Below are 23,905 nucleotides of genomic sequence, written 5' to 3' on the forward strand. Positions count from 1 at the left end.
GACTCGGGGAAGATGGCCGCGCTAACAGCGGAGAACTTTGCGGCTCTCCAGAGCCTGTTGAAGGTAAGCGGGAGCGGAGGGGAGAGCTTAAGGCCGGCCTTTGTCCCCGAGATTTTGGATGAAGCAGGAGTTAGGAATAAATGGGCCCTGGCTTGGAGCCAAGACTCTACTAATACCCCCTCAGTGCGACCTTTGACAGGTTGTTGCGCTTTTCCAAGCTTTTTGAAAGGAGGATCAAAATTAATACCGAATTGAGCGGATGGTGGGGAAACAAGACAGTGGACCTGAAGGCACTGCACAGACGTCCCCAGCAGTCTCTGGGGATGGCTTTCCGGATTGGTGCGTTGGGGTGAAAATTGCTAGAGCCGCGTTGCCAGTTCCCCTGTTTGATCTCCGCGTCCACCCTCTGAGTGAAGTGTGCGTTCTATAGTCTCCTGAGTCCTGGGTTTTTTGTATTCGCTTTGACCTGTGTGAGGGCCCAAACACTCTCCTAACAGTCATTTGAAAAATTGTGAGGTTGGAAGGGATGTACTTCATGTGGTTTTGTAGGGGATTGGGTTTATTTGCCTAACTTTTGATTTTCCCGGTAGAAGCAGCTGTGGCTTTATCTTTATTTGTAGAAGTTGTTACCAGCTGAAGCATGCCTGTGTTTGCCTGTTGTCTCTCTCACAAGAACGTGAGGTCCATGGGGGACATTTTTTTCAAAACGCCAAAGACTGTTGAGTTAATTACACTCAGCAGTTCAGGGCACAGCATCATTATTGGTTCCTGCAGTGGTCCTTCTTTTGTTTTAACTGTCTCCCCAGTGTTCAATTGTATTCTCCATCTCTAAAGACATCTACTCTGCCATTTAGAAATGTATATCCAGCAGTTGTATCTTCAACACTGATACACAGCATGTGCTCAAAAAATAGCTGTAGTAGGAATTAATAAATGAAGTAAAGAAACTGGGATTGAAAACCTAGAGCTTCCAGTTCCCAGCCCAAAGCCTTTTCACCCTTAACAGTGGTTGCTCTGCTCCCCATTCCCAGCCTAATCTCTATTCATCATCTGGACTTTTTTCCTTTAATTTTAAAAAATTATTGTTAGAGAGTTCCATTGTGGCTCAGCGGTAACAAACCTGACTAGTATACGTGAGGACGCAAGTTTGATCCCTGGCCCTGCTCAGTGGATTAAAGGATCCGGTGTTGCTGTGAGCTGTGGTGTAGGCCGCAGGTGCAGCTTGTGGCCTAGGCTGGCAGCTGAAGTTCCAGTTCGACCCCTAGCCTGGGAACCTCCATATGCCGCAGGCACGGCCCTAAAGAGCAGTGTGTATGTATGTGTGTGTATATACATGTGTGTGTGTGTATACGTATGTATATATATGTATGTATATGTATACATATATATGTATGTATATATGTATATATAGAAGCAGGAATATATATATATAAAATTAATATGTAACACATACAAAAAAGGGCACAAATATTAAGTGCATTGTTTAATGATTTGTTATGGCCTCCAAGGTCAAAAAATGAAATATTACCAATATGGCTGAAGTCTCTTTGTTGTTCACTTCCCTTACTTTCCTTCCCCAATAGTAACACTACCCTTCTTTTTTTTGTTTTTTTTTTCCCTTTGGTCTTTTTAGGGCCGCACCTGCGGCATATGGAGGTTCCCAGGCTAGGGGTCGAATCGGAGCTGTAGCTGCTGGCCTACACCACAGCCGCAGCATCACTGGATCCGAGCCACGTCTGTGACCTACACCGCAGCTCACGGCAACAACAGATCCTTAACCCACTGAGCGAGAGGTTGCAACCTCATGGTTCCTAGTCGGAGTCACTTCCACTGCAGCACGAAGGGAGCTCCAACACTACCCTTACTTCTACAATGTCGATTTAGTATTGCCCACATTTGAACTTAACATGAAGTAGAATAGTATGGCATATACTTTTTGTGTGTCTGGATTCTTTTGTTTGCCTTTATGTAGCAATTGCTAATTCATTTTCATTTGTATTATCTTATGTACTTTATTTTTTTAATTATGTAAACTTTTAATTTCGAGATAGAGATTTACAGGCAATTGCAAAAATTAATACAGAGAAATCCCAATTCTCTGGAGATGCATCCACTTTGTGTGTATCAATAGCTGTTTTTTGTTGCTGAGTCTAGCTTGTCTCCATCTTTTTGCTCTTAAATAAAGCTGCTATAAACATTCATGTACAGGTTTTTGTCTGAATATAAGTCTTTATTTCTCTGAAATGAATGCCCAGGAGTACAGTTCTGGATCATTTGGTAATACATGGTGTTTGTTTGTTTGTCTTTTTGCCCTTTGAGGGCAGCTCACACGGCATATGGAGGTTCCCAGGCTAGGGGTCGAATCGGAGCTGCAGCCACCGGCCTACGCCAGAGCCACAGCAATGCTGGATCCAAGCCTCGTCTGCAACCTACACCACAGCTCACGGCAATGCCGGATCGTTATCCCACTGAGCAAGGGCAGGGACTGAACCCGCAACCTCATGATTCCTAGTTGGATTCGTTAACCACTGCGCCACGACGGGAACTCCTGTTTGTTTGTTTTTTAATGAAACTGCCAGAGTGTTCTCCAGAGAATGACTGTACCACTTTATATACCCAACAACAATGCCTGAATGATCCACTTTCTCCCCATCCTTTCCAGCCTTTGTTGGCATCACTGTATTTTATTTGACCTCTTCTGATAGGTGTGTATTTATATCTCATTGTGGCTTTAATTTGAATTTCCTTAATGGTTAATGATGTTGGATATCTTTTCATGTGCTTATTTACTATATGTTTTTCTTCTTCAGCAAAGTGTCTCTATGTCTTTTGCCCATACACTAATTGCATTGTTTGCTTTTTTTACTTTTGTGTTTATGTATTCTAGATAGTAGTCCTTTGAGACACATGTGGTTTGTACATATTCTTTTCCTAGGGCATAGCTATTTTTTCATCTTCTTCATAGGGATGAATTAATTCGCTATGTCTGCTCTAACAAAGTACTACAACCTTGGTGGCTTACAGGACATAAATGTATTGTCTTCCAGTTCTGGAGACCGGAAATCTGAGATCAAGGTGTCAGCCACATTTGCTCCTTCTGAGCGCTTTGAGGGACAGTTTCTTCCATGCCTCTCTCCTGGCTTCTGTTGGTTTATGGCAATATTTAGATCTCTGCGTTCATCTTCACATGGCATTCTTCCTGTTTGCATCTCTGTGTCCAAATTTCACCTTTTAATTAAGACGTCAGTCATATCGGATTAGGGTCCATGCTATGACCTCATCTTTACCAGTTATATCTGCAACAATTGTATTTCTAAATGAGATCATATTTTTGAGATACTAAGGATTATGACTTCAATATATGAATTTTAGGAGTCCATAGTTCAACCCATCACAGGACATAGTTCAACCCTTTATTTTGATGAAATAAATTTTTGCAGAAATTTTTCCTTTTATGAATTGTGATTTTTTTTTTAAGTGAATCGTGCTTTTGGTGTAAATTCCAAGAACTCTTTGTGAAGCCGTAGCTCTCCAAATTTCTCTGTTTTTTCCTAAAAGTTTTATAGCTTTATATTTTACATTTATATAGCATTTAACATTTAAGTCCATGATCAATTTTGCATCAGTTTTGTGTAAGATGTGTGAGTGAGTAAATTTGAGAGTTTTTTTTTTTTTTTTTTGCCTGTGAATGCCTGGCTTGTTCCAGTCCCATTTGTTGAAAAGGCTATCTGTCCTCCATTGAATTACTTCTGAAACTTTGTCAAGAATCAGTTGGTCATATTTGTGTAGTTCTATTTCAGAGTTCTTTGTTTATTTCCATTTATTTGTTTATCCCTCTGAGAATACCACACAGTCTCAGTTACCATGGTTATATAATAAGTCTTGAGATAAGGTAGATGAATTTCTCCTACTTTTTTTTTTTTGTCTCTTTAGAGCTGCGCCCGCAGCATATGGAGGTTCCCAGGCTAGGGGTCGAATTAGAGCTGCAGCTGCCAGGCTACACCACTGCCACAGCAAGGCTAGATCCGAGTGGTATCTGCAACCTATACAACAGCTCAGGGCAGTGCTGGATCCTTAACCCACTGAGCAAGGCAAGGGATCAAACCCGAATCCTCATAGATCCTAGTTGGGTTTGTTAACCCCTGAGCCACGAAGGGAACTTAATATCGTACTTTTAATTCCAATTTCCATATGTTCATTGCTAGTATATAGAAATATAGCTGATTTTTGTATGTGTGTGTTGGATCTGCTAACTGCTGAATTCACTTATTCTAATAGTTTTTTGGTACATTTCTTGGAACTCTCTCATCGACAGTCGTATTATATGCAAATAGGGATAGTTTTATGTCTTACTTTCTGACCTGCAAACCTTTTATTTCTTTTTCTGACCTTATTTCAGTGGGTAGAATTTTCAGCACGGTGTGGAATTAGAGTGGTGAGAGCAGACATTCTTGCCTTGTTTCCAACTTTAGTTAAGTATGTTGTCTCTAGGGTTTGTTTTGTTTTGGTATGGTTTTGGTTTTGGTTTTTTTTTTTTGGTAGATGGTCTATATTAAGTTATGGAAGTTCCCCTCTATTTCTAATTTTATGAGAATTTTCATTAGGAATGGATTTGAATTTTGTCGTTTGCTCTTTCTGCATTGATTGATATCCTGTGATTTTCTTCTTGAGCCTGTTAATATGATATATTACATAGATTTAAAATATTGAACCAGCCTAGCATTCCTGGAATAAATCCCACCTAGTTATAGTGAATAATCATTTTTATATATTGCTGAATTGTATTTGCTAGTATTTAGTCAAGGATCTTTGTATCTGTTTTTATAAAGGATTGGTCTGTACTTGTTTCTTTTTTTTATTCAATGAATTTATCACATCTGTAGTTGTATAATGATCATCACAATCCAGTTTCACAGGATTTCCATCCTACAACCCAAGCACGCACCCCCGCACCCCCCAAACTGTCTCCTCCAAAGGAGACCAAAAGTTTTTCAATGTCTGTGAGTCAGCATCTGTTCTGCAAAGAAGTTCAGTCTGTCCTTTTTTCAGATTCCACGTCAGTGAAAGCACTTGATGTTGGTGTCTCATTGTATGGCTGACTTGGCTTAGCATGATAATTTCTAGGTCCATCCATGTTGCAAAAAATGCTGGTATTTTATTCCTTTTAATGGCTGAGTAATATTCCATTGTGTATATGTACCCCCTCTTCTTTATCTACTCCTCTGTTGGTGGACATTTAGGTTGTTTCCATGTTTTGGCTATTGAAAAGAGTGCTGCAATGAACACTGGAGTATGTGTGTCTTTGGGAGTCATAGTTTTCTCTGGGTAGATGCCCAGGAGTGGGATTGCTGGATCAAATGGTAGTTCCATTTTGAGTTTCCTGAGGAATCTTCATACTGTTTTCCACAGTGGTTGTACCAATTTACAATCCCACCAACAGTGTACTAGGGTTCCTTTTTCTCCACACCCTCTCCAGCACTTATTGTTTGTAGACTTTTTGATGATGGCCATTCTGGCTGGTGTAAGGTGGTACCTCAGAGTGGTTTTGATTTGCACTTCTCTAATGATGAGTGATGTTGAACATCTTTTCATGTGTTTTTTGGCCATCTGTATGTCTTCTTTGGAGAACTATTGATTTAGGTCTTCTGCCCATTTTTTGATGGGGTTGTTTGTTTTTTTGGTATGGAGCTGTAGAAGGTGTTTATAAATTTTGGAGATTAATCCCTTGTCCGTCGATTCACTTGCAAAGATTTTCTCCCATTCTGTGGGTTGTCTTTTCATTTGGTTGGGGGTTTCCTTTGCTGTGCAGAAACTTTTCAGTTTGGTTAGGTCCCATTTGTTTACTTTTGTTTTTGTTGTCACTACTCTGAGAGGTGGATCTGAGGAGATGTTGCTGTCGTTTACGTCGGAGAGTGTTTGGCCTGTGTTTTCCTCTTAAGAGTTTGATAGTGTCTGGTCTTACATCTAGGTCTTTAATCCATTTGGAGTTTATTTTTGTGTATGGTGTTAGGGAGTGTTCTCATTTCATTCTTTTCCATGTGGCTGTCCAGTTTTCCCAGCACCACTTATTGAACAGGCTGTCTTTTCTCCATTGTATATTCTTGCCTCCTTTGTCATAGGTTAGCTGGCCATAGGTGCGTGGGTTTAATTTTGGGCTTTCTATCCTTTTCCATGGATCTATATTTCTGTCTTTGTGCCAGTACCATGCAGTTTTGATGACTGTTGCTTTGTAGTATAGTCTGAAGTCAGGGTGCCTGATTCCTCCAGCTCCATTTTTCTTTTTCAGGCTGTTTTTGGCTATTCTGGGTCCTTTGCGCTTCCAAACAAACTTTAAAATATTTTGTTCGAGTTCTATGAAAAATGTCCTTGGTAATTTGATAGGGATTGCATTGAATCTGTAGATTGCCTTAGGTAGTGTAGTCATTTTGATAATATTAACTCTTCCAATCCACGAGCATGGTGTGTCTTTCCATCTATTTGTGTCCTCTTTGATTTCTTTCATCAGTGTCTTATAGTTTTCAGAGTACAGGTCTTTTGTCTCATTAGGTAGGTTTACTCCTAGGTATTTTATTCTTTGGGATGTGATGGTAAACAGGATTACTTCTCTAATTTCTCTTTCTGATCTTTCATTGTTAGTGTATAGAAATGCTGTCAATTTCTGCGTGTTGATTTTGTATCCCATGACTGCCAAATTCATGGATGAGATCTAAGTTTTCTGGTAGACTCTTTAGGATTCTCTAGGTATAGTATCATGTCATCTGCAAATAGTGATAATTTTACTTCTTCTTTTCCAATTTGGATTCCTTTTATTTCTTTTTCTTCTCTGATGGCTGTGGCTAGGACTTCCAGAACTATGTTGAAGAGTAGTGGCAAGAGCAGACATCCTTGTCTTGTTCCTGATCTCAGCGGGAATTCTTTCAGCTTTTCACCATTGAGAATGATGTTAGCTGTGAGTTTGTCATATATGGCCTTTATTATGTTGAGGTAGGTTCCCACTGTGCCCACTTTCTGAAGGGTTTTTATCAGAAATGGGTGTTGGATTTTGTCAAAGGCTTTTTCTGCGTCTTTTGAGAGAATCATATGGTTTTGATTCTTCAGTTTGTTAATGTGGTGTATCACAGTGATGGATTTGCAGATATTGAAGAACCCTTGCATCTCTGGGCTAAGTCCCACTTGATCATGATGTACCGTCCTTTCAATGTATTGTTGGATGCAGTTTGCTAGTATTTTGTGGAGGATTTTTGCATTGATGTTCATCAGTGAAATTGGCCTGTAGTTTTCTTTTTTTGTGGAATCTTTGTCTGGTTTTGGTATCGGGGTGATGGTGGCCTCAAAAAATAAGTTTGGGAGTATCCCTTCCTCTGCAGTTTTTTGAAAGAGTTTCAGAAGGAGAGGTGTTATTAGCGCTTCTCTAAATGTTGGATAGAATTTGCCTGTGAAGCCATCTGGTCCAGGACTTTTGTTTGTTGGAAGTTTTTTAATCCAGAGTTTCAATTTCAGTGCTTGTGATGGGTCCATTCATCTTTTCCATTTCATCTTGGTTTAGTCTTGGAAGCATGTACTTTTCTAAGAATTTGTCCATTTCTTTGGGGTTTTCCATTTTATTGGCGTATAGTTGCATCCCATAGGTTTTGGAGTGTCATATCTTTGTTGTCATTTGCTGCTAGGTATTTTTTAATTTCCTCTTTGATTTCTTCAGTGATCCATTGGTTTTTTAGCAGCATGTTGTTGAGTCTCCACGTTTTTTTTTTTTTTTTTTTTTTTTGCAGTTTTTTTCTTGTTGTTGCTTTCCAGTCATATAGCATTGTGGTTGGAAAAGATGCTTGATATGATTTCAATTTTCTTAAAGTTACCGAGGTTGGATTTGTCGCCCAGGATGTGATCAGTCTAAGAGAATGCTCCATGTGCACTTGAGAAGAATGTGTATTCTGTTGCTTTTGGATGGAATGTCCTATAAATATCTATTAAGTCCATCTGGTTTAATGCATCATTCAGGGCCTGTGTTTCCTTATTGACTTTCTGTCAGGATGATCTGTCCATTGCTGTAAGTGGGGTGTTCAAGTCCCCCACTATGATTGTGTTGATTTGTTGATTTGTCCTTTTAAGGTTGTTAGCAGTTGCCTTATATGTTGTGGTGAACCTATGTTGAGTGCGTAGATATTTAAAATTGTTATCATCTTCTTCTTGGATTGATCCTTTGATCATGATGTAGTGACCTTCCTTGTCCCTGAAAATATTCTTCATTTTAAAGTCTATTTTGTCTGTTATGAATATTGCTACTCCAGCTTTCTTTTGATCCCTGTTTGTGTGAAATATTTTCTTCCATCCTCTCACTTTCAATTTGTATGTGTCCCTAGAAATGAAGTGGGTCTCTTGAAGACAGCATATATATGGATCTTGTTTTTGCTTTTTTGTTGTTGTTGTTGTTGCTATTTCTTGGGCCACTTCCGCAGCATATGGAGATCCCAGGCTAGGGGTCTAATCGGAGCCATAGCCACCAGTCTACACCAGAGCCACAGCAACACGGGATCCGAGCCGCGTCTGCAACCTACACCACAGCTCAGGGCAACACCGGATCGTTATCCCACTGAGCAAGGGCAGGGACCAAACCCGCAACCTCATGGTTCCTAGTCGGATTCGTTAACCACTGCACCATGACGGGAACTCTGGATCTTGTTTTTGTATCCATTCAGCCAGTCTCTGTCTTTTGGTTGGGGCATTTAGTCCATTGACATTTAAGGTAATTATTGATATGTATGTTCTTATTGCCATTTTATTAATTTCTTTAGATTTGTTTTTGTTGCTTTTTTTCCTTCCCTTCTTGTTCTCTCCTCTTCTGGTTTGATGATTATCTTTAGTGTTGTATTTGAGTTGATTTTTCTTTGTTTGTGTATCAATTGTAGATTTTTGGTTTGCAGTTATTCTGAAGTTTTGATGTAAGTGTCTATATGTATATGATATTGTTTTAAGTTGTTGGTTTCTTAATTGCAAGTTCATCTCCAGTGTCCTGCATTTGTACCCACCTCTTCTCATGATTTCTGATTTTGGTGGCATAATTGTGCATGGATGATTTTGTATCTTTGCTGTATAAATACCTTTACTGGTAAGCCTTGTCATGTGTGGTATTTTGTTTCCTGTTGCTGTCTTGTCTTTTCTGCCTAGAGAAGTACCTTTAGTATTTGTTGTAAGGCTGGTTTAGTGTTGCTGAATTCTCTCAGCTTTTGCTTAGCTGTGAAGGTTTTGATTTCTCCTTCAAATCTGAATGAGAGCCTTCCTGGGTAAAGTAATCTTGGTTGGAGGTTTTTTCCTTTCATCACATTAAGTATACCATGCCACTCCCTTCTGGCCTACAGAGTTTCTGCTCAAAGATCTGCCAATAGCCTTATCGGGGTTCCCTTGTATGTTATTTGTTTCTTTTCCCTAGCTGCTTTCAAGATTTTCTCTTTGTCTTTAATTTTGGTCAGTTTGATTAATATGTGTCTTGGTGTATTCCCCTTTGGGTTTATTTTATATGGTACTTGTTGTGCTTCCTGCATTTGAGTGAGTGGTTCCTTTCCCATGTTAGGGAAGTTTTTGGCTATTATCTCTTGGAATGTTTTTTCTGTCCCCTTCCGTCTCTCTTTTCCTTCTGGCACCCCTATAATATGGATGTTGGTTCGTTCAACATTGTCCCAGAGTTCTCTGAGACTCTCGTTTGTTTTCAATCTTTTTTCTCTTTTCTCTTCCACATCCCAAATTTCTACTAATCTGTCCTCCACCTCACTTATTCGTTCTTCTGCCTCCTGTATTCTGCTGTTAGCTGGTTCTAGTGAATTTTTTATTTCAGTTATTGTATTTTGCATCTCTTCTTAAGTTTTATATCTTGTATCTCGTGTTTCCTGTAAGTTATCCACCTTTGCCTCCAGTTTATTTCCAATGTCTTGCATCATCTTCAGCATCAACAGTCCAAAGTCTTTTTCCTGGAGGCTGAGAATCTCATCCCTTATTTGATTCTCTGGGGTTTTTTCTTTCTCCCTCATCTGAGTTATAGTTCTCTGTCTTTTCATTTTTATAGGTTTTTGGTGTGGTGACCTTTTTACAGAAAATAGAATTGTAGCCTCTCTTACTTCTGGTGTCTACCTCCCTTGTGCCTGAAGTTGGTGGGGAGGGGGGCGGTTGCTGTAGGCTTCCTGATGGGAGGGGCTGCTGCCTGCCCACTGGTAGGTGGAGCTAATTATAATCCCTCTGGTGAGTGGGGCTTTGTCTCTGGATGGGATTAGAGGCAGCTGTGTGCCTGAGGGGTCTTTAGGCAGCCTGTTTACTGAGGGGCGGTATATATAGCATTTTAAAATGCATTTCTCTTTATAACCTTTATAGTTGTTCAACTTATTACATTTATTTACATAACATCACAATCTATTAGTGTCCTTTTGCCAGTTAGAGTGAAGTAGTTCCTTTATAGTCCTACCCTTATTTATATAATTGTCTTAAATATTTCCTCTACATATATTTAGAGCCATATCAGACTGTGGTATAATTTTTGCTATAACTTTCTTTCTTTTTTTGGGGGGGGGGCTGCACCTATGGCAGGTGGAGGTTCCTGGACTAGGGGTTGAATCAGAGCTGTAGCTGCCAGCCCACACCACAGCCACAGCAATGCAGGATCCAAGCTGTGTCTGCAACCTACACCACAGCTAGTGGCAACACTGGATCCTTAACCCACTGAGCAAGGCCAGGGATTGAACCTGCATTCTCATGGATGCTAGTCAGATTCATTTCCACTGAGCCAGGGTGGGAACTCCTTTGGCATAACTTTCAAATAGAATTTAGAAACATGAGAAGAAAAGGAAAGCCTACTCAATTTACCCATATTTTTGCTTTTTATATTCTATCTTTCTTCTTGATGTTCTCAGATTTCTTTATCATTTCCTTCCTGTTTAAAAAAAAACAAACAAACTTCTTTTAGGATTGGTCTTTTGACAGATTTTCTTAGTTTCCCTTCATCTGAGAAGTTCTAGATTTCCTCATCATTGCTGAAGAATATTTTTTCTGGGTGTAGGATTCCAGGTTAATAGTTCTTTTCTTTTAGCACCTGAAAAATATTATGCCACTTCCTTCTTGCCTTCCTGGTTTTTGATATGAAATCTGCTGTCATTCTAATTATTTTTCCCATAATAGACATTGTTTCTCTCTTTCTGACTGCTTTCCAGGTTTTTTATTTTTATTTATTTATTTTTGTCTTCAGTTTTCAAAAGTTTACTTATATGTCTCGGCATGGATTTCTTTGATTTATCCTGTTTAGGATTTACTTACATTCCTGAATTTATACAATTATATTTCTAGCTAAACTTGGAAAATTTTTAGCCAGTGTTTCTTTGAGTACTTTCCCTATCTTTCCCTCTTTTTTCCTCTCCTTCTAGGACTCCAATGGCATAAATGTTAGATTTTTTTTGTTATGGCTTCACAAATCCCTGAGGCTCTATTCGTTGTTTTCAGTCTGTTTTCTCTGTTACTCAGTGGGGTTAATTTCTATTGCTCTTGTCTTCCAGTTTGCTAATACTTTCCTCTGTCCATTCCATCCTGGTGCTAGGCCCATCTACCATCCTTTTTGTTTTGGTTATTATATGTTTCAGTTTTGAAACTTCCATTTTGTTCTTTGTATATTCGGTTTATTTGCTAAGACTTTCAGTTTTGTATTTGTTTCAAGCATGTTTGTAATTACTCGTTGAAGCATTTTTATCATAGCTGCTTTAAAATCCTTGACGATAAATTTAACATCTGTCATTTTGATGTTGGCACCTAATGATTATCTTTTTTTCATTCAGTTTGGGACCTTTCTGGGTTTTGAGTGATTTTCAGTTGAAAGCTGAACATTTTCATACTATGTTCTAAGACTCTGGATCTTAGAACATAGTATCTTAGCTGGCTTTCTCTGACACGACTCAGGCGGCAGGGTGGGAGGTGCAGAGAAGGGGGCTGCTTCATTACTACAAAATGGTGATAAAAGTCCAGTTCCCCTACTTGGTTCCTGTCAACACCAAAAGTGGGGGTACCCTGTTACTACTTGGCAGGGGTGGAATTTCTGGCTCCTTGTAGTTTCCACTAATACCACAGGGAGGGGGAACTTGTTACCACCTGGTGGGGATAGAGGTCCAGCTCTCTACTTGGCCTTCTCTGACACCACCCTGATGGGGCTATTGAAACACCTCATTAGAGCCTTACAAGAGCAGAAATCTGTGTGTGTGTGTGTGTGTGTGTGTGTGTGTGTGTGTGTGTGTCTCCCCACCCTGCCCAGCCTTTGCTGATATAGGTGGAAGTGGGGCCTTTTTTTTTCTGGGATGTTTTGGTGGAGTAGAACAGTTATTGTCTACACGTCTTCTGTCTTCCTAAGCTACTCCTTTCTTGGTCTTCGGGTAGAGAGAGCAGGTATATGTTGGAGTCTGTTTTCACCCATTGGCATTCTGGGTGGTCCCCTTCTTTAGCTTGAGGTCTGGGATATACAAACAAAAAGAAAACCCAAGGAACTCATCGCCATGTCATTCCTTGGTCATGAGGTCCATAGCAGGTCTGTCTTCTCCCCTTCTCCTTTCAGAGTCATCTCACTTTGTTTTCTTTATGGTGCCCAGAGATTTTAGTTGCACTTAGCAGGCAAAATAAAGAAAAGTTCATCTACTCCATCTTTCCAGAAATGGAAGTGTCCTGTGCACCTTTTAGGTATCACACCATGACTGACGTAATATTTTGTTCTAAAATAGGCGTTTTTAGAGTCTGAGATTGTTTCTTGTTTTTTCCCCATCTGTGAATTAATTTATAGGCCTCCTCAAAAGATGTTGTCAGACAGCTGTGCCAAGAGAGCTTTTCCAGTTCAGCCGTTGGCTCGAAAAAACTCTTGGATATAACGTGTTCCAGCTTGTCCGTGACCCAGGAGGAGGCAGAACAAGTAAGTGTGGTCAGAAATGACCTCTGGCCAGGGCTTCTCAACTTATCCATCTCTTCCTTGACTTCCCAGTCATTGCCACGTTGATGGGACTTTTTACCCTACTGACACTATAGCAAACTTAAAATAGATCATAAAAAAAAAAAAAAACCTTAGTGAACTTAATTTAAAAGCCACTGCCTTTGAACCTTCACTTCCTTATGGTAAGTGAGGATATACCCAGAATCAGAGCTCCTGACCATTTCCTTTTCAGACTTGTTAGCTTGGCAGTATGGATAAAAGCCAACCTTACTGTGATTTTCTTTCCCAGTCTGTAACTTGCCAGTGCCGATGAACTGTCGGCTGGATGGCTTAGGAAGACTTTTCAGGGACGACTGGGCAGAAGCTCCAAGGCCCGAGTATGATCAGGAAGGATGTGCCGCTGGATCTCAGCTAATCTCAGCTGGTGGCCAAGAGCAAAAGGAAGGTGACTTGGGTTATGTGGCACCCATAGCCTTATCTTTCCAAGGCACCTGTGTTTCTAAAACTGGAATTCATCCAGATGGACCATTGTTATTGTTGTTGTTGTTATTTTTAAATCTGGAGCTCGAGCAGCTGTAAAAGTAAAAGGCAGAAGCAAGATTACAGAAGTGAGGGAGTTCCTGTTGTGGCTCAGCAGTAACGAACCCGACTAGTATCCATGAGGATGCAGGTTCCATCCCTGGCCTCACTCAGTGGGTTAAGGATCCGGCATTGCTGTGAGCTGTGGTGTAGGGCACAGGGCTCGGATCCTGCATTGCTATGGCTGTGGTGTAGGCCAGCAGCTGCATCCCGAGCCTGGGAACTTCCATGTGCTGCACCTGTGGCCCTAAAAAATTTTTTAAAAAGCCAAAAAAAAAAAAAAAAGGATTCTAGAAGTGAGTTGGAGACTTAAGTTTGGGTTCCCCCAAAAGTAGACCCTGAGGCTGAAGGTAGTTACTTGGGAGGTGATTCTCGAAAGCACAAAGGAGGGAGAAAAATCAAACAGGGAAGGAGAGACAAGCCAATAAAAAGATCTGTTGATGAGCAGTTACTTTTGTGGGCAACTGCAGTTGGGACCCTGTAGAAACCATGTGGAACATGCCCCAGAATTCTCACCCTAGAAGGCAGGGAGCTTGGGACATTTATCCACTGACTCCCACCCTCACCAGGGGAGGGTTATTTAATGTCCGTTCGCCTCTGGGTTATGCTCTTACAAGGAGCATACAGCCACACTCAGGGAAGCCCAAGCTGTGGGGCCCCGGTGTTTCTGCGGGCCTCTTGGTCCAGAGGCAGGGGCCGATGCAGCGTTGCCTAGTAACACAGCTGACCTTCCACTTCTCTCACATCACCAGGGAAACAGGCTAGAAAGTTAGCTTAAGGTCAGAGTCTGTGCACAAGGAAAGGGATTTATTAACCCTTTGCCCACAAGCAAAGACTTTCTGACAGATTGACAGCTTCCTGGCTCAGGCAGCTCCATCTGTCTTCGAAGCAACAGGTGAACTTGGAGGCGGGCCGAGGCACGTGGGCATCAGCGTCTGTGCCAGGGCCTCAGGACTCCTGGGACTCAGTTTGAATGACGGTGCCAGTGTGTGACAGGCCCCCCTTCCCCTGCCCCCTGCTCCCTGCTCGTCACTCCCCATGGCTCCCCGTCTCTCCTGCAGCTGCTCCAGGCTCTGCACCGCCTCACTAGGGTGGCAGTCTTCCGAGACCTGTCCTCTGCCGAGGCGATTCTGGCACTCTTTCCTGAAAATTTCCACCAGAACCTCAAAAACCTGCTGACAAAAATCATCCTGGAACACGTGTAAGTGCTCACTTCTTGAAGGTTTCTTATAATGCTTGTGTTTTTTTCATTCCTGTTCTAGAAAAAAATGTTTGTTCTTGGAAAGCAAGCACAGGTCAGCAAAAAGAAGAAAACCATAATCCCACACCCTGAGGCTTTGCAGCATTAATTCCTTAGCAGAAAACTTAGGACTGGTTGATGTTTTTCCATCTACACAGATAGCAAGGGGTTGGTAATTTGGTTTCGGTTTTACCACAATGGGATCCTGCCATTTTATGTAACGTGCTTGTTTTCGGTTAACCGTGTTGACATTAATGATATTTTAGATAGATACCTGTTTACCTTCAATATCATTTTTAATGGCTAAATATATTCCATTGTGCAAAGAAATTATGTATAATTTAATTAAGAAATTCCTTAGCATTGGACATTTAGGCTATTGGCAGTTTTCACTTCAGGGAACAATTTGTTGTGGAAACTCTGCCCGCATTGTGTGTAATCATTTCCTTACTAGTTACTGGTGATGTTGAGGCTTTGGCTTTTATTATCAAGTCGGCTGTTATATTTCTTTCATCTTTCCTTCTCAAACAGGTCTACTTGGAGAGCTGAAGCCCAAGCAAATCAGAGTGAGTATGAGAAAACCTGCCTCTTTCTCCTCCCTCCCCATCCCCCAGCTTGAATCTGGGTGGCCAGATTTTAACTAGAATCCAAAGTGAATGAACCTTTGTAGCACAGCAGAAGCCAATCCGACTAGGAACCATGAGGTTGTGGGTTCGATCCCTGGCCTCGCTCAGCGGGTTAAGGATCTGGCCTTGCCGCCAGCTGTGGTGTAGGTCACAGATGTGGCTCGGATCTGGTGTTGCTGTGGCTCTGGCGTAGGCTGGCAGCTGTAGCTCCGATTGGACCCCTAGCCTGGGAACCTCCATGTGCCGTGGGGGTGGCCCGAGAAAAGACAAAAAGACAGAAAAAAAAAAAAAAAAAAGGTGAATGAATCCCAAACCGAACAGCATTTGTTATGTTTTTGTTTTAATTACACTTTTTAATGATAAACTTAATAAGAGGCATGTTGTTAAAAAAAAAAAGTTGTCAAAAGCAGAAAGTGAAGTACTTAACTATATTTCCATTGGAAAAACAAATTAACCATAATTGAAATTAGTGTGCAAGACTGAGTAAAGGTGGGCGTTTGAGAAATAGTCACTGACTGACACAGCCCGTCAGAGGGCTGCAGAACTCCACCTGCATCAACTCACTCGGTCCTCCCAACGGCCCTGCGAGCCAGGCGGAGGTCCTCCCGGTTTTACAGATGAGCCAACAGAGGCTCAGAAGTTAGACAGGTGGAAGAAGCCGGATTCAAGGCGAGTTGGCTTATCTCCCAAACAAAAGCTCTTTCCACTGTTGTGGAAGCCACACGTTTCCTAAGACTCAGGCCACAGCCTCACCCTCTCCACCTTGGGTCTCTCTTTCCTCACTGTCCTGACACCTGGAGGGTTGGGTGTTGAGGCAGAAGCCTGGGGGGCTACCCAGGCCAGCTACATGCCAAGTGCCAGGGCCCTCGCAATGGTGAGGGAGGTCTCGGGGCCCATCTGTCCGTCTCCCTCAGAGGCTTGCCATGTGGATCAGACGGCCCTTAGAGCGGCCTGTTGTAGAGTAGAGGCCTGGTGACAGGGGGCTCTGAGCTGAGCTGTCCCTTCCACAGTCTCTCTGCCGCGCCTGGTCGACCTGGACTGGAGGGTGGACATCAAGACCTCCTCAGACAGCATCAGCCGCCTGGCCGTGCCCACCTGCCTGCTCCAGATGAAGGTACGTCCCACCGCCATGCTCACTGGGGCACCAGGGTCCCGGCACCCCTGCACGCCCACAGAAATCCCAGGCTCCAAAGTTTGGGGCTCTCTAACCCCATAAAGGAAAAAAATTTAGCACCCCCAAAATGCAGTATTTATTTAGAAAGTATATGTGTACTGCTGTATTGACATAGTACAGTCAGAACAAAACATATACTGAAAGTAGAAATTTTAAAATAAGATAAACACAAAATATGCTTTTTTTTTTTTTTTTTTTTTTTTTGTCTTTTTTGCTATTTCTTTGGTCCGCTCCCGCGGCATATGGAGGTTCCCAGGCTAGGGGTCTAATCGGAGCTGTACTGGCCTACGCCAGAGCCACAGCAACGCAGGATCCGAGCCGCGTCTGCAACCTACACCACAGCTCACGGCAACGCCGGATCGTTAACCCACTGAGCAAGGGCAGGGACCAAACCCGCAACCTCATGGTTCCTAGTCGGATTCGTTAACCACTGCGCCGCAAAGGGAACTCCAAAATATGCATTTTAAAAATGACTTCCAGGAGTTCCCACTGTGGCCTGGTGGGTTAATAATCCGGCTGCATGGAGTTCCCATTGTGGCGCAGGGGGAACAAATCCAACTAGTAACCTTGAGGTTGCAGGTTCGATCCCTGGCCTCACTCAGTGGGTTAAGGATCCAGTATTGCTGTGAGCTGTGGCTGTGGTGTAGGCTGGCAGCTATAGCTCCAATTCACCCTCTAGCCTGGGAACTTCCATATGCCATGGGTACAGCCCTTTAAAAAAAAAAAAAAAAAGGAATCCGACTGAAATGGCTTGGGGGTTTCTGCGGAGAAGAAGGTTCGATCCCCAGCCCAGTGCAGTGGGTTAAACGATATAGTTTTCCCACAGCAGCTTGGATCCAATCCCTGGCCCAGAACTTCCATATGCTGTAGGTGCAGCCATTAAAAAAAATAAATCAAACTATAATAGAAAAAAATAAAAATCATTATTAAAAAAATCAGGAGTTCCCGTCGTGGCGCAGTGGTTAACGAATCCAACTAGGAACCATGAGGTTGCGGGTTCGATCCCTGGCCTTGCTCAATGGGTTAAGGATCTGGCGTTGCCATGAGCTGTGGTGTAGGTCGTAGATATGGCTTGGATCTGGTGTTGCTGTGGCTCTGGCGTAGGCCGGCGGCTACGGCTCCAATTAGACCCCTAGCCTGGGAACCTCCATATGCCGCAGGAGCGGCCCTAGAAAAAGCAAAAAGACAAAAAAAAAAAAAAAATCAGTCAGTCACAATGATCGGGGGATTCCTGGAGGTCACCTTAGACACTCACAGGTAGAGTTTGGCTGTAACAACAGGAGCGTGCGTTCGGATCGGACGTTGCCTCCTTGTGCCTTCGGGGTACTTTACCAGCATCCCATCCAGTACGTGGGGGCCGTCTGCGCTCTCTGTGCCCTGCAATCAGGGGCTCCCACCAGCAGGTGCAGAAGTGTCCGTTCCTCACTCCTCCATGCACACAATCTTGTGTTCACTCCAAAGCGCTCTTCAGGAATCTTTTTAAGCCCCCTATCATTTTTTAGGGTTTGTTTAGTTGAAACTAGATAACATGATGCTGTATTTACTTGACCACCAGACCCCTGGAAACTCAACACCTGTAAGAAAATGAAAAAGTAAAGGTGCCTCTGACAACTAAGTTTTTAACCGTTAGTAAAATATTTAAGCAAAATGCTTACTTAAAAAAATATACATACATATCACTAGAGGTTGATAATATTTTTCCCGCGTCCTGATGGATTCCTATGTACCCCCAGAGCCCATGGCCTGAAGTGCCAGTGTGAACCCAGGTAATATAGTCTCACTCGGAGGGTGAGAGAGCCTGGGCTTCTCCAGTCCCTGCTCTGAGCCCCACAGCAGCTCCCTCCCTCTGCTGTTTGCCGAGTGACCTCAGGCCGGGACTGTCCGCAGCTCTGAGCAAAGAGCCTCTTCAGAGGGTCACCAGAACCAGGTAGGGCTCGAAGGTCAAAAAGAGGCAGCTTTGACTTTGGGGAAATGTTCTCTTTTCAGATCCAGGAAGACCCCAGTCTGTGTGGGGACAAGCCCTCTGTGTCAGCTGTCACCGTGGAGCTGAGTAAGGAGACGCTGGACACCATGCTGGATGGGCTGGGCCGCATCCGAGACCAGCTTTCTGCCGTGGCCAACAAGTGAGCCACTGCCCGGTTGCTCCTGGGCACCCACCTCCCAGCACATGGTAGCCACCGCCACAGGCACCAGTGGGGACAAAGGAGGCTGCCACCCAGAAGGCACAGTCGGACCAGAGGCAGCCAGGCCCCTACATGGATGTTCTCACTTTTTCCCCCTCTTCCCGAAGTTGGTGAGCATAAGCTGCTCTCCTCCCAGGGCCCTGTGTGGTACCTGACTCCCAGCATGGCGGGGAGAAGGACCTTGCTTGGTCAGCTGCCTCTGGCTGGCTGATTGGAAAATTCAGGCCCAAATTGTGGAGCTCGTTTCCAGCTCTGAAGACCTCTGGGGAGTCAGGTGGCTGATGCCAGCCTGCTTCTCTATCAGCGAAGCCAGGCAGATCCCGCAGGGCAGGGCCACTCAAACTTACCTGCTGCAGCGTGCCCGTCCCACCCTGGTCCCCAGCCTTCGCGCTCCCTCATCCCGGCTGCGCCACCCTGCGGCGTAGGAAGTCTCACGTGGGAGCTGATCCCCTTCTTCATGGAGCCAGAGGGCCCTTCCTGGGTGTAAGGCAGCCAGTCAGGGTGAAGAAGTGGGAGTGACTGGAAATAAACAACGGTTCTAACAACTTCGTGCCTCTGGTCCCACATCTGTCCTTAGTCTGAGTCGTTGCCTTAGGCCAGCGCTGCCTCCTTCTTAAAGGTCTGCTCTCTGAGCCCTTTGTTTTTGCAGCTTCTCTGGTGGGGGGGGGGCATATGTGTGTGCAGATGGGGTGGGAGGGCGGATGGAGGAGGTAGGGCTGCAGGTTAAGAGGATGCACTCAATGCCTGCCCGCTCCCAGTCTTTCTTTTAATTAAATGGGAATGATTATAGTATCTACTCTGCAGAGCTTTTGTGAAGATGAAATGATAGAACGTACCTAAAAGCACTTAGCGCTGCTGTGGCCAACAGGAAGGGCTCAGTAATGTGAGCTTCGGTTAGTAATGGAAGGAGAGCAGAAAGCTGTCTGCATTCATTGTGTCATCTACTGTCCCAGGGTTCCTGTGACAGTGAATGTTATTATCGTCCCTTTATCGATGAGGAAATCAGCGCATCGAGATGAGGTCACCTGCTAGTAAATGGCCTCATTAGGACTTGGGCCCAGATTTCTCTAGCTTTTTCTACCACAACGGAGCTGTGACTCCAGCTCTGTTTGGAAAATACTGGAACTGAGGCAGAGATGAGCAATCTTCTTCCTGCCCACCCCACCCCCCAGCTCCCCCCTCTACCCGGCCCCCGTGAAACACTAGAGAAGTCAAGAAAAAAAAAATCCTGAGCTCCTCTTTGTCTACCATCTCCTGGAAGCTGAGCCACCTTCTGTTCAAATGGTGTTTCTTAACCCTTCTGGGGCCACACCCATTGAGGAACTGATGGAAGCTGTGGATCCTTTCTATAGGAAAGGACACTCGATTTTTCATGTTCAAGGATTAGTGTGTGTGGACCCTGGAGGCCAGCCCATTGGCACCAGGTCGAGAACCCTCAGCCTCATGCTCAGGTTGAGTTCAGCCTTGTCATGAATTCATCTTCCTCCTTTCCTTCCACTCCCTGTGACCCAGAGATAGAGACCGCCAAGTGCCAATACGCTGGGCTTCCCATGGGATCCATCAGAAACTGCGTGAAGCAGGAAGCCCGGTGTCTGGACAGCTGGACATTCCTTTAGCCAGAACCATCTGGATTCATGACATACAGAGGGCATTCAAGAAATAACTGTTAGGGAGCAGCAAACTTGACTAGTACCCGTGAAGATGCGGGTTCGATCCCCGGCCCTGCTTGATGGGCTGATAAGGATCTAGCATTGCCACAAGCTGCAGCAGAGGTTGCAGACTTGGTTCAGCTCCCACCTTGCTGTGGCTGTGGCGTAGGCCGGCAGCTGCAGCTCTGATTCTACCCCTAGCCTGGGAACCTCCATGTGCGGCGGGTGTGGCCCAAACTAAAAAGATGAAGGAAGGAAAAGAAATAACTTTACGGTAGATCTCAGTGGTGAGGTTGCCCAGCACCGTCCACCTACCAACCTACAGGGCTGTGTACGTGGCTCAATCCTGATCGATGTTCATGTCCCACAGAGACTGTCCCAGGACTGCACCTGACTTAAACTGGGCCAGTCTGAGTCTTTTCCTGTGACGTTTTCTGCTGGAATTGGCGGTGAAGACCGCCTCCTGCCTCTCGGCTCCGATAGTGAAGCCGTGTACCAGGAAGGACGAGAAAAGGGATATTTGCACCTGATAACTGCTGTCCCCTGACATCTGAACCAAAGACTCCTTTTTGCCTAAACTGGTTTATACGTATAAACAAAGGACGGAAACAGCACACGTGCCGTCTCGCCACCTTTTCTCACAATAACCCTCATCACCAGTGTGGCACAAGAAAGGGGGGAAACATTTTCGCAGAGAGCTTACCGCCTGTTCCCCGTAGCCAAGGACGTCCGTGGAGCCTCGTCCCCTGGGGTCCGCGCCCGATCCTGAGGAGGAGGGAGGGCCAGGGCCGAGCGAGCACTCCCGTCTGGCCGTTCCCAACTCAGAGGCCTGTGCTCTCCATTCCTGCCTTGGTTTTGGAAAAAGAAAACGGGTTCTTCACAGAAGCCACATTTTCCCCTGCATCTGGCGACGTTTAGCCCCCCCCCCCCACCAGTCCTGCCTTCCCACTTCCCTCTTCCGGTGCTTTTCAGGTCCAAAGGCAGTGACAGGAGGAACCGATATTTGGGTCTTTCCCACACACACCAGTTCTCCAAACATAGTGGGCACTGTGTGTCATAGTCATTTGTCAAGCTCTGTGGTCTGGTGCTGACAGATTTTTCAGGAAGTGAGTCCAGTGTGGTTCAGAAGGCTCTTCATTATTTTGTTCCATAAACTGAGATGTTATCAGAAGTGAGAGTTTTTACGACATTTAAGAAATATTTTCATCTAGAAGACACTGACTACCTGTCATTTTGAAAGTTTGCCAGTGGTTGGACTTTTACAAGAATTATTTTGCTCCCGTAACTGCTGACTTCCATGACTTGCATTTGGCAGTTCCTAAACATTTTCTCACCTGCATGATGTTGACCTTTGCACAACTTCCTTCTTCCTTCAGTGTTCATATTTCTGTGGTTCTGCCCTTTTTATAACTACTTAAGGAAGAAAGAAAAGGAGATTTCTTAGTAGTATTTCCTGGTTGATACCAAGGAGGGAGAACCTTTTTTTTTTTTTTTTTTGCAGGTGCAGCCCTAAGAAGTTCCCAGGCTAGGGTTGGAATTGGAGCTGCAGCTGCCAGCCTAGGCCACAGCCACTGCAGTGCTAGATCTGGGCTGCATCGGTGACCTACACTCAGCTTAGGACAGGGATCCTTAACTCGCTGAGTGAGGCCAGGGATTGAACCCACATCCTCATGGATATTGGTTGGATTCTTAACCACTGAGCCATATTGGGAACTCCAAAGAACCATTCTTTATTTGAGGAAATGTCATGAGCTAAGGTAAGTCAGGAAGCTGAGTTTCTGTTAGACCTGGGCTCTTGGGAAAGACTCTGATGGGCTTTTACACCTCACCTGCAAGTGGAGATAACCACTTAGGTAATGCCTCTCCTAGATTTATAGCAAGCTAGGAAGTAGACCCCTTGGCTGAAGAATAGGACTTTCTTGGCTTTGGTGTCAATGTTGGACTAGTCATGTGACCTAAGATGCGTAGCACACAGTGAAACACAATCCTGTCCCAACAAGTTGCACCATAAATGAATTGAGAGATGCTATGGGACATCAGAGGACTCTGGGGTCAGTATAATAAACACCCACTGGCTCAGGAGATGGCCCCTGGTTAGGATTTCAGGAACTCTGATAAAGTTCCTACTCCACGCAGTGGGCGCCCCAGTAAGTGTTCATTTGTGCCCCGCCTTCCACAGACCCAGGATCTGACTGGTATTAGTAAATGATGGCTGAAATATTTCAAATTGGTCAGAGTGGCAGACTAGCGGAATTAACATTGATTTTAAAGTGATCTTCCTAAGTCTCCCTGAGCAGCGTCCCTTTCAACCCGGATCACTTGACGCTAACACCTGCAGAGGGATCTGCCGGTGCTGGGCCCTCATGCACCAACTGGGACCATTCTCCATTCTCGCCACGGTGCTTTCTGGCCGTGACTGACTTCAGGTCTGCGGGCGCAGGGGCACCACCCCGCAGTCTCCCCACCACACTAGTCTTGCCTGCGCAGAAGGAGGAACGGATAGCAAGGGGTGTGGGAAGGAGGGAATCTCCGCCAGGGTGATGGTGAAGGGCAGAGGGTGGCCCTCTGAGCTGCTGCCACTAACGCAGGGGCCAGCATTTCCAAGTGAAGCGGTGCTGGATTCCCTCCAAGTGCCCAAGGGGGCAGAAAAAGAGAAACTAGCACTGGGCCCGAGCAGGATGACAGCACAAACTTCCAGGCCTGGCTGCACCCTCTCTCCCAAATGCCTTCCTTTATCCTGGCTTAATTCGTATTCCGCCCTCTGAATTCAGAAGCAGCACCTAACAGGGACCTGGAGCAAGTCAACTTAATCACCTGTCTTGTCTGCCTGCATTTCCCCCACTGTTCATGTCACCGCACTGCATTTTAATTGCCTATGTATTTGCCTCTCCCCTTGGCACATCCTCCCCCCGCCCCCCCGGAACTGTTCATCGCTGTATCCCCCTTACCTGAGTGCACGGAGCTCCTACTGGCACAGTTTCCTGCCACCAGCTGAAATGGGGCTCTGTCCCTTGGGTTACCCCTGTGGAAGAGCTTGTCACTTGTTATAGCCCCTTTCTTGACTCAAGATTCTTCTTAGGCCCCAAAGCCGCTTCCGCAGGGAAATTTCCTCCCACCCACTCCTCACCGGGGCGCGGCCGGAGCTTGCCCAGGATGGCCAGCAGATGGCGCAGTTGCTCTCCTTATGGCCACTGGGGCTGGAACGGGAAACAAAGACCGGGAAAGAGGGGGGAAGGTGGGGTAGCTGGCAGGCCTCTCCTAGAAACCTGGCAAGGGGAGAAGCTTCCTGCAGAGAAAGCCCCCAGGCCCAGGCCCCCTCCCCTTCAGAACTCTCCCCCACAGGCCCAAAGCAGCAAAAGAGGAGGGAGAAGGTTCAGGGCAGGCCTGCCCAAGGAACCCATTCAAGGCTGTTCCCTGGGCCCAGGTTGGGAAGCACCCACTGCCTCTGCAACGCTTCCCCCACAGGCTGGTGGGTGCCAGAAATCCCACCCTGGGGTCCGGCACCTGAGTCTCTTCC

At 44.8% G+C, this 23,905-nt stretch overlaps 2 protein-coding genes across 4 annotated transcripts; one reads left to right on the forward strand and one right to left on the reverse strand.

The window, feature by feature from the left end:
* COMMD9 (COMM domain containing 9) lies at positions 1 to 19,284 on the forward strand. Its single transcript, XM_013990158.3, has 6 exons — positions 1 to 63; positions 12,794 to 12,919; positions 14,578 to 14,717; positions 15,288 to 15,322; positions 16,393 to 16,496; positions 18,543 to 19,284. The coding sequence occupies exons 1-6, from the start codon at positions 13 to 15 to the stop codon at positions 18,681 to 18,683; spliced, it is 597 nt and encodes a 198-aa protein (XP_013845612.3). The 5' UTR covers positions 1 to 12; the 3' UTR covers positions 18,684 to 19,284.
* Positions 18,017 to 23,505, reverse strand: LOC102163604 (uncharacterized). 3 transcript variants are annotated; one of them, XM_085011445.1, is made up of 5 exons: positions 23,337 to 23,505; positions 21,723 to 21,798; positions 21,092 to 21,236; positions 19,576 to 19,697; positions 18,017 to 18,130 (listed from the first exon to the last, which is right to left on the reverse strand). In XM_085011445.1, the coding sequence occupies exons 2-4, from the start codon at positions 21,769 to 21,771 to the stop codon at positions 19,634 to 19,636; spliced, it is 258 nt and encodes an 85-aa protein (XP_084867571.1). In that variant the 5' UTR covers positions 21,772 to 21,798; positions 23,337 to 23,505; the 3' UTR covers positions 18,017 to 18,130; positions 19,576 to 19,633. The 3 variants fall into 3 exon arrangements, with proteins under 3 accessions (XP_084867571.1, XP_084867572.1, XP_084867570.1); XM_085011446.1 differs by having other exon boundaries at positions 21,723 to 21,801; XM_085011444.1 differs by lacking the exons at positions 21,723 to 21,798; positions 23,337 to 23,505 and adding an exon at positions 21,321 to 21,529 and having other exon boundaries at positions 21,092 to 21,232.
* Positions 23,506 to 23,905: the final 400 nt, after the last annotated feature.

Source organism: Sus scrofa, chromosome 2, assembly GCF_054392235.1.
Source record: "Sus scrofa isolate SSC_HxYL_T2T_F1_AM1 chromosome 2, Sscrofa_HxYL_maternal_Yorkshire_Landrace_v2.0, whole genome shotgun sequence".
NCBI classification, from domain to species: Eukaryota; Metazoa; Chordata; class Mammalia; order Artiodactyla; family Suidae; genus Sus; species Sus scrofa.